The sequence below is a fragment of the Podarcis vaucheri genome (genome assembly GCF_965113315.1).
Source record: "Podarcis vaucheri genome assembly, chromosome: 9".
In the NCBI taxonomy this organism is placed as follows: domain Eukaryota; kingdom Metazoa; phylum Chordata; class Lepidosauria; order Squamata; family Lacertidae; genus Podarcis; species Podarcis vaucheri.
Genome location: NC_138767.1, coordinates 11,150,101 through 11,169,475, shown reverse-complemented (window position 1 = coordinate 11,169,475; position 19,375 = coordinate 11,150,101). Strand labels below are relative to the sequence as shown.

The window sequence follows — 19,375 nt, the reverse complement described above, 5'->3', positions numbered from 1 at the left end:
ATGGGGCCTCCTGCTGCTGCTGTGCCACCACTGCACGATTTCTGTTCTCATCCTGAAGCAAAGTTCTTAACCCGAGGTAATATTTCTGGGTTAGCAGAGTCTGTAACCTGAAGCGTATGTAACCAGAAGCATATGTAAGCCAAGGTACCACTGTACTGCTATTACTAATTATGTGCTGGCTGTGGCTGATGGAGGACACACAACAAGCCTTCTGGCAGTTCATAACTATAGGAGCCATTAATAAAAAAGTAACAAGAACCTTTTAATGAGGGTGAAAGAGGAGAGCGCAAAATATGGCCTGAAGCTCAACATTAAAAAACCTAAGATCATGGCCACTGGTCTCATCACCTCATGGCAAATAGAAGGGGAAGAAATGGAGGCAGTGAGAGATTTTACTTTCCTGGGTTCCATGATCACTGCAGATAGTGACAGCAGTCATGAAATTAAAAGACGCCTGCTTCTTGGAAGAAAAGCAATGACAAACCTAGACAGCAGCTTAAAGAGCAGAGACATCACCTTGCCGACAAAGGTCCGTATAGTTAAAGCTATGGTTTTCCCAGTAGAGATGCATGGAAGTGAGAGCAGGACCATAAAGAAGGCTGATTGCCGAAGAATTGATGCTTTTGAATTATGGTGCTGGAGGAGACTCTTGAGAGTCCCATGGACTGCAAGAAGATCAAACCTATCAATTCTGAAGGAAATCAGCCCTGAGTGCTCACTGGAAGGACAGATCGTGAAGCTGAGGCTCCAATACTTTGGCCACCTCATGAGAAGAGAAGACTCCCTGGAAAAGACCCTGATGTTGAGAAAGATGGAGGGCCCAAGGAGAAGGGGACGACAGAGGATGTGATGGTTGAACAGTGTTCTCGAAGCTACGAACATGAGTTTGACCAAACTGCGGGAGGCAGTGGAAGACCAGGAGTGCCTGGCGTGCTCTGGTCCATGGGGTCACGAAGAGTCAGACACGACTAAACAACAACAAACAAGAGCACCAATGTTTCGTACAGCCCACTTCGATTCAAGCCAGTGAGGCAAAGGAATATTTGAACTCACGGAAAGCCTGTTTGGGGCAGGCAGTAGCTGCCCTATGGAGGTCCTGATGGGTCAAGGGAACCCTATTATGGTTCCTGACAGAGAGTTCCACAATGCAGTCAGCTGACTGGTGCTGACAGCAAGCTTTCCTTGCTAATGCCCAACTGGGAATGCACTTTAAGGCTTCTGATCATTATTTGGCAGCTGCATCTCCACCCACCTGACAGTTGACATCAGCTGTGGGCGTGCTTTGGGGAAAACATTCCCATTGGGCAAACTGGAGAGAGGGAAGATTTTAACACCCAGGGGCGCTTCCAGATGGGCTTGTTTATGGAGCATTCATCCTGGTTTTCTTGGACAAGATTTGCCTGGAGGTTATGCAACATTGCCATCTAGTGGTTTTTATTCCATGCAATTTCCCAACTCTTCTAAATGTGGGAAGTCTGACAGAAATGACGAGAAACTGCACTGGAAGGTGCAGGATAACAAGGACCAGATGGCGACATCGTATAATCTTGCAATAATAATAATAATAATAATAATAATAATAATAATAATAATAATACTGTGCTTGCGATGAATGTTCAATGCGCAGGTCACGTCAGATAACCAGATAAATTTTGTTCAGACATATCAGGATGGGTGCCTGATAAACAGGCAGATGGAGCTTAAAACATGCCCCATCGTGTAAGTGGAGTGTAAAAAAATATCTGCTCTATGGGTTGCAAAAACCTTAAGAAAATGGGACTTACTTGCTATTACTGGGCAGGACAGAGCCACTGCCAGAGCTGTTGACCCCTTTCTGCATTATTTTCCTCTTCGAGTTCTCTCGAAGCATCCTGGCCCCGCTGGGAAATATCCCTTCCATCAAGTCCATGGTGGTCTTCATCTTGGAGTCGGGGTCCAGGATGTCGGCCAGCGACTTGTCCTTGTGGATGATCTCCTTTGCCAAAGCCTCCTCCTTGATGTCCTCTGGGGTCTTCATCTTCCCTGGGTTACTCTTGGGGCTGAGGTCACCGTTTTCCGGCTCCCTGCTGGTGATGACAGGCGCGAGAAGCTGGCTGGCAGGAGTTTCGTCAGGCAGACCCTGAGCAGGCAGAGGTGACTGTTGTGCTTCGGAGGAAGGCGTGGCGCCATTCGCTTTGGGCCCTGAGGTTCCGGCAGGGGGCGGTGAAGCAGCCCGGCTGCTCTTGGCGTTGGCAGTGGAGGCGGCGTTTGATCGCGTTTCCTCTCTCTCGCCAAAGTTCCTGGGAATCCTTTTGAAGTTTCTGCCGATAAGCAGGGGAAAGAACTATTTTAAACCAGGGTTTCTGAAACTCTGTGCCAACACCCCTCTCCCAAGGCAAGAACAAAATCGTCTGAGCCTCTCGGTCATGTGCTGTAACCATCAAACAAGGCCAGCCATTAAATGCATGCCTAATAATATGAATATGCCAACTATCAAAAAAAAAAAAAAAAAGGAACAGTGGTTCCTAAAATGGGTGGTACCATTCTGGCAGGGATCTACCAGGCAGAGAGTGCTAAGAGGCAAGGGATCAGCAGGGGATACAGTGATGCCTCGCAAGACGAAATTAATCTGTTCCGCGAGTCTCTTCGTCTTGCGTTTTTTTTGTCTTGCGAAGCACGGCTATTAGCGGCTTAGCGGCTATTAACGGCTTAGCGGCTATTAACGGCTTAGCGGCTTTAAGAAAAAGGAAACAAACTCGCAAGAACTCGCAAGACATTTCGTCTTGCGAAGCAAGCCCATAGGGAAATTCGTCTTGCGGAACGACTCAAAAAACGGAAAACTCTTTCGTCTTGCGTGCTTTTCGTCTTGCGAGGCATTTGTCTTGCGAGGTACCACTGTATAAATGACTATCAGACCTGGAAAAGCTGGCATCAATGGATGAAGTTCATCAATTTTGTTGAATTAGTTAAACTAAATATTTTTAATTTGAACAATGGGGACACTGGGGGCGAATTTATGGAACCAAGGGGGCAGTGCATATCCCACCCACCGCAGTTTGGGAACCACTGAAATAGAATTAAATACTGCCTGGATATTAACTGCCATTGAACATCTACTGAGGTCAAATATAATCACAGGTTACATGCCAAGGTTTCAAAAACTTAAGTGAGGACTGGGCAGTTTTTATTCAAAGAACAGTTGACCTCAACAGCTGTAAAGCTTTTGGGAGCAAATATATGGTTAGTTGAATAAAAATTGAGGCTCTATGCACCCTTTAAAGTTATTGTTGCTGGAATCCCAAGAAACCAAACATGAACAACAACAACAACAACAACAAATTTTATTTATACCCCGCCCTCCCCAGCCAAGACCGGGCTCAGGGCGGCTAACACCAGATATAAAACAATTGATTAAGATACAACTTAAAAACAAGATTAAAATACAACATTAAAACGCAGCCTCATTTCAATAGAAACTCGAATCAAGAACTTTCTGTGGATGAAAACGTCAAATCTTCACCAAGGCCAACTATTCAGACTGGTCCTACGTGGGCCAGAAAAAAGCCAGGGAAGTCCCCAAATAGGAGTTCCATCACAGAAGGAGAAAGGAAAAAGGAAAGAGGGGGAGGGGATCAAGTTGATTCCAAGCCAAGAAGGATTGCTTGCAAAGTAAGAGCAGGGAAGGGCATGCAAGAAGAGCTTTACCTGGGTGCAGACCCCTCCTCTCCAAGGCTGGCAGTGTTCCCAGCTGCTGGCTCCTTCTCTTCCAGAATGCCAGCAGGAGGAGGAGGGAATTCTTCCATGGTGTTTTCAGCAGCACTGATGGGGCTCTGGGAGGGGAGTGGCGGTGGAGGGGGCGAAAGCTCATAGGCGGCATCCAAAACGCGAGGCTGGAAGAAAACGTCATCATCGCCCTCTTCCTGAGGAGACACCTGCAGGCAGGACTCTGAGATGCGGAGGGACAGCCTGCTTTGGCCAGAAGGAGTCTCTGGCTCAGAAGAGGAGCTGTTCTGCGATGGAAGGCTTTGCCACCTCTGGAAGGCCTTCTGCCCAGATGTCTGGAAAGGCATGGCGCTTCTGGAGGGGCCGTCATCTTTGATCCGTTTAATTGTAGGCGGGAGGTGCCTTAGAGGCAGCGTCACCTTCCATCTCCAGGTAATTTCTTCCACTGGCTCTCTAGGTGGGCCGTTGGAACTTTCCGGAACCTGGCCCTGAACGATGTCATCCCTCTCAGGTCTGGGGTGCCATCTTGTGACTAGGTTTTCACTGGCAACTTGGAAATCTGAGGGAGCTGGCATGGGGTTAGCACCGTTAGATGGCGACCAGCCAAATCTGGAAGGGGTAGCAAGCCTGGTGCCTGGCTTAGGTTCAGGGAGATGGCCCTTCGTATCTGCTGAAGGTGAGGAAAATGCTGAGGTCCTGCTGAGGTGCCTGAGGAGATCCGGAGCTTTCTGTCTCTCATTCGGTACAAATGAGCTGCCAACACTCTCATTGCTATGGCGAGTGTGGGGACGATATTGTGTGAACGCCGATTTCTCCTTCTGACTTCTTTCATTGTTGCCAAACGATCTAGGACAGGGTATAAAACTAGTGAGTTTTCAAAAAAAAAAAAAAAGGCAATCAAGCTGATGCATCAATTTTATATCAATGCGGGCTACAGGCTTTTGCAATAATAATAATAATAAAAATAATAATAATACCCCAAGTTCAAATGCTGCAAAAATTCAGCAACGAAAATAAAACCTGCACAAATGGAGAACCTTTGCATGCACCCAATATTCTCATTATACTGCAATTATCTGTGTTCTTGCTGAACGTGTTATTTCTTTTATCAAGAACTCAGGCTGTGGAGGAGGCAGGCTGAAAACATGCCGTGTGGGAGGGGAAGGTTTGGGCGCATGAAATAAAAGCAGAAGTCTGTGCCAAGAACCAATACATAGTCCGCTTCTGATCTCTGAGCCTCTACCTATGTTCCTTATGCTTACAAGCAATTTTCTCCCCGGTGTTAAGGACTGGAAACTTGCTTTTTTTAAAAAAAAAAAAGTGTGTACACCTCACAGTCTCCACATGGCACCATGATTGCTATCTGATATTCATTCCTATTGCAAATTTTTATTCCTTTTTTTTTTTAGATAATAACGCCTGTTTGTCTTTCTCTTGAAGTAGTTCCTTTTGCTTTAGCCTAACATTCACTATCTCCTGCCAACCTCGCAGTTCAAAAGCACATCAAAGTGCAAGTAGATAAATAGGTACCGCTCCGGCGGGAAGGTAAACAGCGTTTCCGTGCACTGCTCTGGTTCGCCAGAAGCAGCTTATTCATGCTGGCCACATGACCCGGAAGCTGTACGCCGGCTCCCTCGGCCAATAAAGCGAGATGAGCGCCACAACCCCAGAGTCGTTCGCGACTGGACCTAATGGTCAGGGGTCCCTTTACCTTTAAGGAAAAGTGAAGGGATGCGGGTGGTGCTGTGGGTTAAACCACAGAGGCTAGGATTTTCCAATCAGAAGGTCGGCAGTTCGAATCCCTGCGACGGGGTGAGCTCCCGTTGCTCGGTCCCTGCTCCTGCCAACCTAGCAGTTCGAAAGCATGTTGAAATGGAAGTAGCCAGAAGCGGCTTAGTCATGCTGGCTCCCTCGGCCAATAAAGCGAGATGAGTGCTGCAACCCCAGAGTTGGTCATGACTGGACCTAATGCTCAGGGGTCCCTTTACCTTTAACATTCACTATCTCTCTTTCTTCCAGCTGTTGCTCCCTGAAAAGATGTTTCAACTTATACCATAACCATTCAGTTTTATGAAAAGCCTTTATCAAAGGCTTCCTTGGAAGCCCACAAACCTTCACTTCCTTACGAATGGTGAAGAATTCTCTCTGGCTTATTGATACCTTCAGAATTCTGGCAGAGCCGTGAGCTAGGCTTTCTCTTCACGAGGCCCACCTTGACTCATCTTCAATAATGCCCAGTGCTCATTTGCATATTTAGCTAGTCTGCTGTGAACTATTGCTTTTCCAACTCAACCGGTTCCCTTCTTTGGAGCGGGGGTGGGGGAGAGAACTGCGAAACAATCCCTGAACACAAAAAAGCTTTCCGCCAGAGGAATGCGCTTAATGTAACACATACATTGCTGATGCAGCAATGGCATTCCGAAGACCTTAAGACGGTAATAAGCACTTAGGAATGTCAGGCTTGGCAGTGAGGCATATTACTTAATAGCCCATATCCTGCTCCCGTTGGCTCGTTTCTCTGCAAGTGTCAATCTCGTTACTTAAGAAGCTGCATGCAGAAGCCAACTCATAAAAAGCGTCTCGAAACACTGATTAATTGGGAAGGATGAGACGACAGCCAGGGCTGCTTTCACGCAAAGACCACTAAAAGCTATTCGAAAACGGTTTGCTAGATTCCCACGGGGCAAAAGTCTTGGCTCCTCTGGCTTCATAATACTTTCCTAGAAACTAGGCACCGGCGCCAAGACTGGCTTAGCTGTTGCAATTCCAAGTTAATCACTCTGCTCTAAAACTATTTATTTTCAAAGCCATACATCAGCGTTTGCAAACCTGTTGCCCCCCAGACTACAGCTCCCATAAGCACTGGGCGGCACAGCCATGCTGGCTGGAGCTGATGGCAGTTTTAGTTCAAAACACTAGGCGGGCACCATGTTGGCAAAGGCTGCTCCAAGTGATAAGAGGCTATTTGTGGTGCATCAAAAGAAAGCAGAGTCTGAATCAGCTGACTCAGAATACATCGTGTGCTTGCACCTCCTTCACTGTGACCCCTGCGCCTCTCCCGATAATGTGAACATTTTCCATCAAACGGTTAAGAAGGGCTGCGTGGTTACATATCATACCAATGACACACATAACCACATGATGTGTGCTAGCAGCGTGGGTGGGAGGTATTATGCATTATCCAGAGCTGCTTTGGAACAACCATGGCGACGGCAGCAGTAACCATGGTTCAAGGTAAAGTTTGCATGGATATTGTGCTACGAGTGGGCACAGAAAATCCAATAATCTTTTGTGTCTGAGCAAGAATGCAGTTCACAGGGAAGACATACCTTTGAATTTGTTTTAAAAGTTTTGGGTTAGTTTCTGTGCCTTTGCCAATCTTTTCAGATATATTCGATTCCCTTACTGCTTCGGAGTACACCTTGAAACAGGTTTTTGTTTTTGTTCCAAAGGCAATTGTGATTTTTTTTTTAAAACCTGCTTCTTTTGATGAAGATGTGTGCAAGCTCCCCCCCCCCCCAGCTATATATGGGGCAAGCTCACCTACTATTTTTAATGAATTTCCTCCCCCCCCCAATATAAGGTGATCAGAACCCTTTCATTGAACATTCATTATACTATTACAGTATTAAGATGCTACGACTATCTTACTATTAGTTTCATTGTGTGCTGTGGTTTTTAATGGTGTAGTTTACTTATTCTTACAGAAACTGCTCTGTCGTCACTTGGTAGTATGTGCTACACACACACACACACAGAGAGAGAGAATGAATGAATAAGTACCTACCTGGTGCCAGCAGCCACGACATAGAAAGGATCTTTCACAAAATGGCTGAACTCACTACTTTCTCCCATCAGGATGTCCTTAAGGAGAAAGAGAAGCAAAGTTAAAAGCAAACAGAAAACTGAACATTCTGCAGGCAGGCATAAATACTGCTTTAGAAGTACAATGGTAACTCTGGTTGCGAACGGGATCCATTCTGCAACATGAGCAGAACGCATCCCGCATCTGCCGCGATTTGCCGCTTCTGGCGCATGCGCGTGACATTTTGTACGTCTGCGCATGCGCCAGCGGCGAAACCCGGAAGTAACCCTTTCCAGTACTTCTGGGCTGCCGCGGAACGCAACCTGAAAACGCGCAACCTGAAGCAAACGTAACATGAGGTATGACTGTGTAGGATGGTAATTAATACGTGCATTTATTTGTTCAAATATTTATATTCCACCTTCTAGCACAATCCATCATGCCACATTCTATAATTAAATAACCATGGGGGGCATTTAACTTTAAGTTTTACCACACGTTGAGATTTCTGCATTGCAGGGGGTTGGACTAGATGGCTCTCTGGGTGTCCCAACTCTACTATTCTATGATTCTATGGAATATTAGCTGCTGGAAACCACAGGAGGGGAGAGTGCTGTCACACTCAGATCCTGTTTGTGAGCTTTCCACAGGCATCTGGTTGGACATCATAAGAACAGAAAGGATGCTGGACTAAATCAGCATCTGACATCCAAAACATCTGACGTCCAAGACACGGGGAGACTTTGCTGCCAATTTAAATTCACCTGCACAATTACATTCTTACCTATCAAGATATAGTGAATAGTTTTTAAAACAGGAAAAGCCCAATTCTAGAACAAGACAAAGAGCCTGGGAATTTGCACACCAATATAGTTGCCAGATGTGAAGAGATGCATGTTTTGAGATCAAGGCGCTCACAACTCAATCTATAATTCTCCACTCCAAAGATTGTCCCCCCCAAAAAAACCCCCGAAGTTTGCCATGCTTTGTTGTTAGATGCAAAGGCGGTAGCCGGGACAGGGTGGGGAGTTTGAAGTGCTTGACCAAATTTATAAGCCGGAGATTTACCCAGCACGCAGGCTGAGACAAGCTAAAAGAGGAGACGCAGAAGAAGATGGAGAATGTGTGGTTGAAGACAGATGGCCCAGCAATTCCGCATAGCTATCAATTTCCTCAGATCTTTAAACAAATTCCTTCAGTGACACTGCAGTGTAATTTATAGTCCGTCTGCAGGGAACAGTATATATCCCTTTTAAAAATATATAGCAAGCCAAAAGCTGAGGCACGTCTGCTGCTGCAACAGAAAAAAAGGCTTTGGCAAACCTGATTTTTTAAAAAAGGAAACAGGGAACAAGGAAGAAAAAAAGAGAAGATCCTGTTTTGCTTTAACTGCTACTCTTTCTCTGTCCTCACCCCCTTCTCTCGCCCCCTTCTAAAAACATGTTTGGGGTTTGCAGGAAAACATTCATATTCAAACCACAGGTTGGCTGCAATTAAATTGACCCGGCCTTGGAGAACCTGTGTGGCCACAGAGGCTTTCATACCCTCCAATTTGACTTAGTTCCTCCCTCTTTGGTCACATCTACACCAAACATTGGCTTCCCTCCAAAAAACAAACAAACCCCTGAAACTGAATCAGCAAGACAGAGGGGCTAGGATGGACTCACAGGTCTTTGGAACCAGTGAGATGCCCTGTTCTGGCTTGGGGTGCACTTTGCCTCTGCAATGACTGCCTATTCATTTCCCAAGCTCAATTCAAGGTGCTGACAGTAAGCCCTAAATGACTTGCAAACACTGTCTCCATACCATCCTGCCAGTAGGTGAAAATCTGCAGAAGCTACCCTACATGTGGCCCCACCAGTAGGTGAAGCATGTGGTAGGGATGGTGGTTGAAGGCCTTCTCTGAAATGACAACCTATCTCCAGAATGACTTCCCCCTTGGACGTCCAACTTCCAAGAGACTGTGATCTACTCACAAAATAAAAAACTGGCAGTGATCTACCCCTTTTGGGAGGGGGGTTTAGGTCAAAGTGGTTGAGCTGCTCACCAAAAGATTGCTAAGAAAAGAAACGGCCTCGTAGCGACAATTCTGTCTCCCGTTCTAGCAATAATAATAACAACAACAACAACTTGTTATTTATTATTTATACCCCGCCCATCTGGCTGGGCTTCCCCAGCCATTCTGGGCAGCTTTCAACAGAATATTAAAATACAATAGTCTATTAAACATTAAAAGCTTCCCTAAACAGGGCTGCCTTCAGATGTCTTCTAAAAGTCTTGTAGTTGTTGTTCTCTTTGACATCTGCTGGGAGGGCATTCCACAGGGCGGGTGCCACTACCGAGAAGGCCTGGTTCCCTGTAACTTGGATTCTCACAGCGAGGGAACCACCAGAAGGCCCTCGGTGCTGGATCTCCGTGTCCAGGCAGAATGATGGGGGTGGAGACGCTCCTTCAGGTATACTGGGCCGAGGCCGTTTAGGGCTTTAAAGGTCAGCAGCAACACTTTGAATTGTGCTCGGAAACGTACTGGGAGCCAGTGTAGGTCTTGCTATCATGCGCAAATTGCTATATGCGCAAATGGAGGACAGGGCGAAGGGGTGGAGCCAGAAGGAAAAGGAGCCTGCGATCGACCAAAACCTCCACGGGATCGACCAGACAATCCCGATCGACCTGTTGGACATCCCTGATCTAGTGCATTGGTGTGTCTACGGCTGACACTGTTGACTTTTTTTCAGTTGGCTATCTCTTCATCCAGGTCTTTGGGATGAGAACTATAATGCTGTTGCTCATTGATCTGAGAATGTTTTCTGCTTTTATCAATATGTGCCTATGGTTATTAATTTATTAACTTGTTTTATCGTTGGATTCTGACCTTGGGACCGGCTGGATGAAAGATGGGTCAGAGATACCATAAATGAATAAAATGAGATATTAAAATGTAAAGTGGTGTGGCTCTATTCCAATATCTGTATGGTTAAACCCCACATACCGTATTTTTCGCCCTATAGGACGCACTTTTTCCCCTCCAAAAATGAAGGGGAAATGTGTGTGCATCCTATGGGGCGAATGCAGGGTTTCGCTGAATCCTGGAGAGCGAGAGGGGTCGGTGCGCACGCCGCCATCCCGCTGTCTCCCAATGTGGTTTGGAGGCTGATGGCAGGGAGATGTGTGCTTCTCCCTGCCGCCAGCCCTGCAAGCTCCGGGGACAGTGGGGGGGGGGAGCGCGTCTTCCCGCTGTCCCCGGACCTGGTCTGAAGGCAGGCGGTGGGGATAAGAGCGCTTCTCCCCGCTGCCGGCCCCACAAGCGCCTGAGTGGGGGGGAAATAAATTTTTTTCTTTATTTCCCCCCCAAAAAAAAACTTGGTGCGTCCTATGGGCCGGTGCGTCCTATGGGGCGAAAAAGACGGTACTTGCAAATTATAGAATCATAGAATTGTAGAGGGGACCCTGGGCAGTGCAGGAATCTCATACATGACAGATGGCCATCCAACCTCTGCTTAAAAACCTCCATTGGATTCCATTTATATTCCACATTTTTCTCCCAAGGAGCTCAAAGTGGCATACATGGTTCTCCCACTCCTCATTTAATCCTCACAACAACCCTGTGCGGTAGGTTAGGCCCAAGGTCACCCAGTGAGCTTCACAGCCAAGCGGGGACTTGAACCCTGGTCTCCCAGGCCCTAGTCCGACACTCTAACCACCACACCACACTGGCTCCTTAAAATGCCAGCTAGTTCAGCTTCATGCCGGATGTGCTCGTAAGGACTGCAGTGGCTCTCGCCATCAACACAGTTCCACAGAGTGAATTTAAAAGAGCCAAAATGCACGATGGACACCAAGGATGTTAGCTAGATAACGTGGCACAGCTAGAACATTTGCTTACAAACCAGGGACACACGAGAAAGTTGGTGGTCCACAGCTGCTTAAGCATTTTGCCTCCTTCACTATTTTGCTTTGCTGTTTATTCTGTCCTGTTTTGAAAACACAAGCTTGGTGGTGGCCTGACAAGACAACCTGATACACCCAGCGCAAGAGCGCAGAGAAGCCAGCAGGAGAAAGAAAACAACAGAAGGCCTCAGGCTAAGCATTTTGCAATCTGGCAGGGCTATTGGGCTTTACAAAGAGAAATCTCAGAGCAAATGGTTTTCCAGATTGCCTTATAAAATACCTGGTGGTGCTAATAAGAGGAGAAATGGTTTTTGTGAGTTTGTGGGGTTTATTCCCTCCAGAAACCCAGTTTTTTGTCTCTCTAAAAAACGCTCAGCAGGCAGAAGGCTTCCCAAGTGGTGCTTTGCACCAGCAGCTGGATGCAGAGTAAAACTAAAAACGTTTGCCCAAAGCCAATTTAAATTCCATTGTCAACAATAAAACAATATGACAATCAGTTTGCAGTGTAGCGGGGTATTATAGCACTGGCTTTGAAATGGGGAGACCCAGGGTCAGATTCCCAGGTAGCCCTGCAAGGACAAAATGCATGGGACACATCCAATGTTGCCCTTATGTAAATAGAAGGACATTGTGAGATACAGTTTCCCTCAAAGGGAAAAGCAGGATGCATGTGAATAATAATAAAAAAACACTATGTTTCAACAAAGATAGGATATACCACCAGCCAAACATTGCACAACCCACCTTTCCTTCTCTGGTCCCATGTAAATGAATAGATACATTATAAGAATGCTTCTTCACAATTGCCTCTCATTTAAACAGGGCTTGTGCTGGAAATTTTCATTGGGGATCAGGCCCATTATGCCCCAGGATCCAGAGCTCCATGCACCCAGGGGCTTCCAGATCTGCATGCGGTGCAATGGTTCAGTGCGTCTGGCTGTGAACCAGATGGTTGGTGGTTCGAGCCCACCCAGGGACAGCTGTGGGCAGGATTACTGTATTGCAGGGAGGGTTGGACTAGATGGCCCTTGGGGTCCTCTCCAACTCTACAATTCTATGGAGAGGTGGCAAGGGAAACCTCCATGCAAATGTGAAGATTCTCATAGAATGTAGGGGTTATTGTGGCTTTTATACCCACCAAATTCCACTGCTCACTAGAACCTTTGCAATAGTGGATTGAACCCAGCTAAGCTATGCTTAATCCCTCTGGAATTAATGCCTCCATGGTAGTCACACCCATTAACTTCAATGGGACCACAGTATTTTGAGCAGAGCTAACAGTGGATACGACCCAATGTCTACGCTCCAGCATAACCAGGGGGAATGAACAATAGATGGACTAAGCAAGTCCCATATATTTTACATACCTGGCACATTTTATCCGCTGAGGGAGACGACCTGGATCGGATGTGGACGGCGACTGCCTGGTTTTCTGATCTCTCCAGCAAGTCCTCTGCAGAGGCTGACTTCCCGGGCTTCTTGGTGGGTGCGGACCTCTTCTCCAGAACTTGGTCATTAGCATGGCATGGCTTGGTGCACACGTCAAGATCTGTCTGGGTGCTTTTGGTGAGCTCTGGGTCAGCTCTGCAATCCTGACGCCGGTCTGCTTTCAGCCAGCTGGGAAAGGAGCTGCTCCTACTGCCGTGATTTGGGCTGGTCACCTTCCTGCCCTCAGGTCCGCTGGGATCGAAGCAGCCCGTGAGCCCAGGAGGAAGAGTGGCAAAGCCACGCCCTGCTCTAGAGACCGGCTCCAGGGACTCCCGGCGATGGCAGAGACTCTGGTCCTGGAGAGAATTCATGCTGGATGAGGATGAAAGAGACTGCCCCTCTTGGGGACCTGTTTGCGTGCAAGAGGACTGAGAGCCCTCCTGCAGGAAGCTGGAGTCTTGGGATGCAGACGAAGGCCGCTTCCCAGTTTTGCGTTCAATGTAATCTGCCAGCGCATTCTGCTGCAGCTGCTTCAGCTCCGGCTTGGAAAGATTGATGGTGGAGCACGCCTTGTTCTCCCTCTCAAATATCTTGCGGCGGTCAGCCACCGTACTCTCTGGGAAAACAAACTGGAGGGCTTTCTTCTGGTGGGAGAAGGGCGACAGCTCGCTGTCAGACACACCCACTTCGTTCATCTTCTCCGGCTCGGAATAAGACTTCTTTTTCTGGTCGGGGTTCAGGCGTCTCCTGCCCCCAATGCGTGCCACATGCAGAGGCGCAGGAAGGCTCTCTTTGTTGGGATAATCCAGCTTGGTCTCTGTCGGTGTGATGCTATGCCTCTCCTTTGGGGTATGGGGAGACGCAGCCATGCTCCTCATCCCAACATGTGCTGAGGCCGGTCTTTGCACACTCCTTCTGGGCTCCTTCCCACACTGAGGGCTGATGTTGAGGTCCTTGCGGCTGAAGGAGGTGGCCCTCAAAACCTTAGACTGGGCATCTTTGATGCTGTTCCTATAAGCCCTGCTAAAGGGGAGGTCCAGCTGCGAGCCTTTCGAGTCCTGGGTGCTGCCCTTCCACAACAGTTCTCTCTCGCGCTCCTCCGACAACTGGAAAGCACTTCTGCTTTGGGGCAGCTGCCCAGCCGGTTTCGGTGGCTCGCTTTCAGAGGTCCCGGCCTGATGATAGATGCTGTGCCATCCTGGCATCGCCATGGCAGCACTTGCTGCCTCCATCTGCTGCTCTGCACCGTGCCAATTAGCCCTCTCTGGTCTGCCAGCCCCACTCTCGCTTGCACGCTGCATATATGCGGCCGGGTCTGAGCTCCTTGCGCTGGTCAAGCGGCTATGATCTCCAAGCAAGTGAAGATGCTCTTGAGAGTTCCGCCTCTTTCGGATGTCCTCAACATGGTTGAGGTTGGGCTTGCCTGAACTGAAATTCTGGCTGAAGCTGTTAGGGCTGACACTCTGCAGCCACTGGCCGCCTTGTTCACGTTGCTCTATCTTGCTGACCTTCTCCAGGACAGAGCACCGGGCCTTCCGAGAGTCCAGTTGCCCATACTGAGTGTTCTGGAGGTTGCTAGAACCCAGCTGGTGAATATTTAAGTCTGACATCTTAGGGGCCATCGGAGAAGAGGGCTCCTTGTACTTTGGCTCCACCCCATGGAAATGCTCTGCGCTGGGAATGGTGTTCTGGTACCCTTCTAAGCTGTGCCACTCGCCATCCTGCCAGTGCCCAGGGATCTGCCCCTTCTCCGCTTGGCTGCTGTAATTCACAACATGCCACTTGGCACCGGAGTAGCCCTTGCACTGTGGTACCTCCTTCAGATCCGAGTTGTTCTGCAGCTTGCTGCTCTCTGGGATGTTTTGCAAGGAGGAAAAAGCATGCTGCTTGGCCTTACTGGAGTTCCACTGGTTTTGAGCTGTGGGGTGCAGGTTTGCGTTCTTATCTTCCTTCTGCTCTCCTGCCCCATACCCCTTTGAGTGGCAGAGGCCTTTGCTGTCAATCGCATCCCTCGGGTGAGGCAGGCGTGCCTGAGAGCTGTGGTTCGAGTGCTGTGCGTTTCTTGCACTTTCCTGGATCGAAGCTGTGGTCATATACGGCGGGGCCGACTCATCCTGCCTGGGAGACGCGGGGTAGGCTTCGGGATGCATCCTGTACAAGACAAACTTTGCAGCTGCGTCTTCCACCTCCTGCTTCTTCCCTGGCGCGTACTCAGGCTGGTAGAAGATGGCAGCCTTGTTCGGCGGGCTTTGGTTTCCGTTCTCGTCCAAGCCAGCATGCTGCCTGCAGGCTGCAACGTTTTCGTACGAGGATGGAGAAGACACAGGGGCGTGTGCGTACCCACTCTCTTTGGCAAGCGCTGGGTAAAGCATCCCGCTGTTGCTTGCGGAAGGGTGAGGAACCTGGGCAAAGTGGGGCTCAGGAGAAGGGACAGGGTAAACACCAGTAGGAAGCAAAGGCTGCCCTGGCTGAGCTGCCTGCGAGTAAACCTGTTTGGGCTTCATGGTGGGACTGCTCTCTGGGCTCTTCTCCATCACAGTGTGGAGCTGTCCTTCTAGGAATGCAGGTTTCTGGAGATGCCCTGGAGGAGGGGTGCCCTGGCCTAGGTGAGGCCAAGCACTTTTGGGGTGAGTCCTACAGGACTTCCTGTGTTCAAGGCTGGACCAGGAGCTGGGCCTCTCGTGGTGCCTGGTTGCTGCGTAACTGTCACTACGGGTCGGTGGCATGGGGGGCCCCTTCATATAGTGGCTATCGCTGTCAGACGAGCTCCGGGTCGGGAGGCCCTTGTTGTAGCCGTGCAACCTGCTGTAGCCGTATCCTTTAGCCTGGGACTCACAGCTTGGCGAAAGAGCAGAGGACTTCACTTCGTATTCCTCCGAAACGCCTCGCTGGGCGTTGTAGACAGTTTTAATGTACCTGATGTCAGCCTGCCTCATTCCCCCTTCTTGCGGTCTGCCCCGGGAATGGACGTTCTCCATGGAATAGGACCTCTCCTTGCAGAACGTGGGAGCCAGGTATTCGGGGATGCTGGAGCTGGTTGAGAAAGAGCTGTAGGCGGAATCCCTCTTGCTGTGGAGATGGGCAAGCTGGTCAATACTATTGGTGGATTTGGCTGGCGAAAGGTGGCAGGGGTGATGGGTATACCCCACAGGAGTATGGTCCAAACTCTCCATGCTTCCCCTAGAGCTGTACTGGTCAGGACTTCTTCTTAAATAGCCATGCTCATAACCGGAGAGATCGCTTGTGGAGGAACTGGAGGATGGAGCGAGAGAGAGAGAGAAGCGAAAACTTGTTAACATGAGAGCAAGAGAGAGTCGTACTGGCTTATAAAGGGACTCTGAGGGATATGTTTAGTTTTTAGAGGAAGAGACGAAAACCCATATTTGGGCCTTGTTCTGTTCTTAGTCTGCAGTCATCCTGGTTTGCTCGGAAGGACCGCTTGACATTGCAACACATGTCTCTTATTTATCACTAGGAAGGGAGGGGGGAAAATAGATGGGAGGCAGGTCGCAAGCAGGGGAAGCTTTGCAGGGAAGTCCAAGCATGTCTGCTCCACCCTCGTAATCCATCAAAAGCACCCTAAACGTCACCAAAATACCCAGACACCCACGAGTAAGAGAGAGAGAGAGAGAAAGAGAAAGAGGGTGAAAGGAAGAACAAGAGAGTAAGAGAAGCTTGAGGACGGAGAGGAATTTGCCCCCTCCTCCATGTCTCTCTCTCTCTCTTTTTCTTTTTTCGCTTCTTTTCTTTTTATGGAGGTGAAGGCTATACGCTGGCAGTGTTCCTGGAATCTCCAACTGAACTGGAGACATTTTGTTTGCTGTGAGAAAACTAAACAGACATGACAGGGAAGGAGGCAATGAGGGATGGGGTGGAGATGGGACAGAGAGCAGCGGAACCACAACAGCTTCAATAAGTCCATGGCAAGAGCTTTTCATCACGGACCAAGCTGACGAAAAGTCAAAGGCTGCTCCAGAAAGGATATGACACAGCTATTTGTCAAGGAGGCTCAGTTGCAGGCATAAACCCTCCTGTTGTTGCTGCTGCTGCTGCTATTTGGAGGGGAGGAAGCTGGTTAGGTTGATTCCTTGACATTATTTTCCCTCATGCAAGCTGATGAAGACGTGTAGGCCTTAAAACTAGCCTGGTTCACTGTCATTATTACTCAGCTACCCAGTGGCTCAAGGGACCCCAGGACCATGCTGAGTCATTATTACTCAACATCAGCAAAATGGGATAATGCATTATTTAACTCAAAGGAAGGTGAATCCTTCACACTGACACCAGGAAGCTTAGGAACTACATTTCCCAGAATGCCTGAATGGAGCTGAGACCTCAAGCCTGAGGCATATGATTGCCACCTCATCCTTTCGGTTAAGAAGTGGGGTGGCAGGGAGGACATAGGTAAACTGTGGGAGAGGAGGGGAAAATAAAAAAATGGTTCTCTTCTGAATAATGCCCACACTCAATCAGAAGTGGGCTTGGTTAATAGAGCTGGGCATTTGAAATTCATTCAAAAATGGCAACCCACAGCCGCAGCCTGGCTCTGGCACAGTCAATTTACCCTCAGCCCCGTGACAGCATAAACTTGGCCTCCTCAAACCAAGTTGCTCTGGCCACTGAAAACCCCTCAGTTTCCTTGTAAGCCCATCTGTCGTGTCTCCTGCTGTGACAATGGCAGGGCCTTGGGGAACCAGGGTCTCATTCACGAATTGCTGTTTGCTCCAATTCAGCAGTAAAGAGCGGGTTTGTGTGGGAAATGCGCCTGGGGGGAAAAAACAAAAGTGCTTGGACGTGAGAGTTTTAAAGTATGTGTTAAGAAAGAACAGTGCAAAGTGTGGATGACCCTTTAGTGTCCCAAGGCCCAACTGTTGCCTGGCTTGTGTTGTTCTCCTGCTCGGCATTATCTTTTCTCATGGTACCTCCTAGCCTAAGGATAATATCCCCACCACATGGAAGCAAAAACATAAAGGCAAAAGGAAGGATGCTGCAAAGCAACTATCTAGGGACTGAGCTGTTTGCCAAGTGAAGAAGAAGTACAGTGGTACCTCGGGTTAAGAACTTATTCATTCTGGAGGTTCGTTCTTAACCTGAAACTGTTCCTAACCTGAGACACCACTTTAGCTAATGGGGCCTCCCACTGCCCCCACAGCACGATTTCTATTCTCATCCTGAAGCAAACTTCTTAACCCGAGATACTATTTCTGAATTAGCGGAGTCTGTAACTTGAAGCATATGTAACCTGAAGCATATGTAACCCGAGGTACCACTGTACAGAGAATGAGAAAGAACCAGATCACAGAGAATAAGGAGGAGGAGGAATGGTTTCAACAGAACTGGCCATTTTTCTGGTTTCATCTCCTCAGCCGCTTCTGCTATTTGCTTTCCTTTTTAAACAAATTATCTCCCAATTTGACTACTCCGGCCCTCACCTATTACCAACAGACAGCGACAGAAGAAGGCGGGCAATCCGACCACTAGATGCCACTGGCGCTCTTCAGTGTTGAAACACCTGGAGCGATGGCTTCTATGCCAGCAGAGATGCGACAACAGAGACGGCAGAAATCTGGGGCTTGGAACTCTATGAGCTAGGCCATAGCAAAGAATAATTTTAAAAAAAAGGCAGCTCCCTGGGAAGGAATGAATGCCGTTGCCAGATGATTTGTGTTGGGTGTCAAGGAGAGAAAGAGAACACACATCTCTGTTGGAAGGGTTTCTTTTTTCGTTTCTTTTTGTAATCCTAGAGTTTCTTCCTGCTTTCCCATCCCATGCTTCCTTTGATCTCAATAAATTACTATTGGTGCCAGTATTTAGGTTTCACAGAGGTCTTGAAATTCCAGCGGCTAAGTTGGGGAGGAGGAAAAGCCACTGTGCCGATGCTGAGATTCGGAATCTGCTACAAAGATGTTCGAGGAGATTGAAAGACTGGGGATTTGTCTATACATCGAAAAAGAAACATCACTAAGAACTTTCCGGTTGTGTTATGTTCCGTCTTTCAGAACAGATACAGAAAAGTGGAAACACATTGTAGGGAACAGGCCAAAGCTCTATATGATCAGCTCCTTTAAAAAAGATATTTGTGTTCCAAGAAAAGCTGAATTCTGAAACCTGTATGTATTCTGCAAACGGAACAAACTTGCAAGGGATAGAGCATGGGTAGGAAGACTAAGGCCCAGGGGCCGGATCCAGCACAATTGCCTTCTAAATCCAGCCTGCAGACAGTCCAGGAATCAGTGTGTTTTTACATGAGTAGAATGTGTGCTTTTATTTAAAATGCATCTCTGGGTTATTTGTGGGGCCTGCCTGGTGTTTTTACATGAGTAGAATGTGTGCTTTTATTTAAAAGGCTTCTCTGGGTTATTTGTGGGGCACAGGAATTCGTTCATCCCCCCCCCTCAAAATATAGTCCAGCCCCCCACAAGGTCTGAGGGACAGTGGACTGGCCCCCTGCTGAAAAAGTTTGCTGACCCCTGGGATAGAGCAAGCAGAACAGACGATGCAAAATAAGCGAATGCATGAAATCTGAATAATGTGTAAAGGCTACAGAATTCA

The 19,375-nt window shown here is 48.2% G+C and overlaps 1 protein-coding gene across 6 annotated transcripts in view; it reads right to left on the bottom strand.

The window, feature by feature from the left end:
* SHROOM3 (shroom family member 3) overlaps positions 1–19,375 on the bottom strand; it is a 229,511-nt gene that overhangs the window by 13,430 nt on the left and 196,706 nt on the right. For all 6 annotated transcript variants that reach the window (XM_082236253.1, XM_082236258.1, XM_082236256.1 and 3 more), the window contains 4 exons: positions 12,763–16,075; positions 7,490–7,566; positions 3,685–4,548; positions 1,785–2,300 (listed from right to left, as the gene is read on the bottom strand). In XM_082236253.1, the coding sequence (XP_082092379.1) occupies positions 1,785–2,300; positions 3,685–4,548; positions 7,490–7,566; positions 12,763–16,075 (4,770 nt within the window). The remainder of the gene's footprint in view (positions 1–1,784; positions 2,301–3,684; positions 4,549–7,489; positions 7,567–12,762; positions 16,076–19,375) is intronic.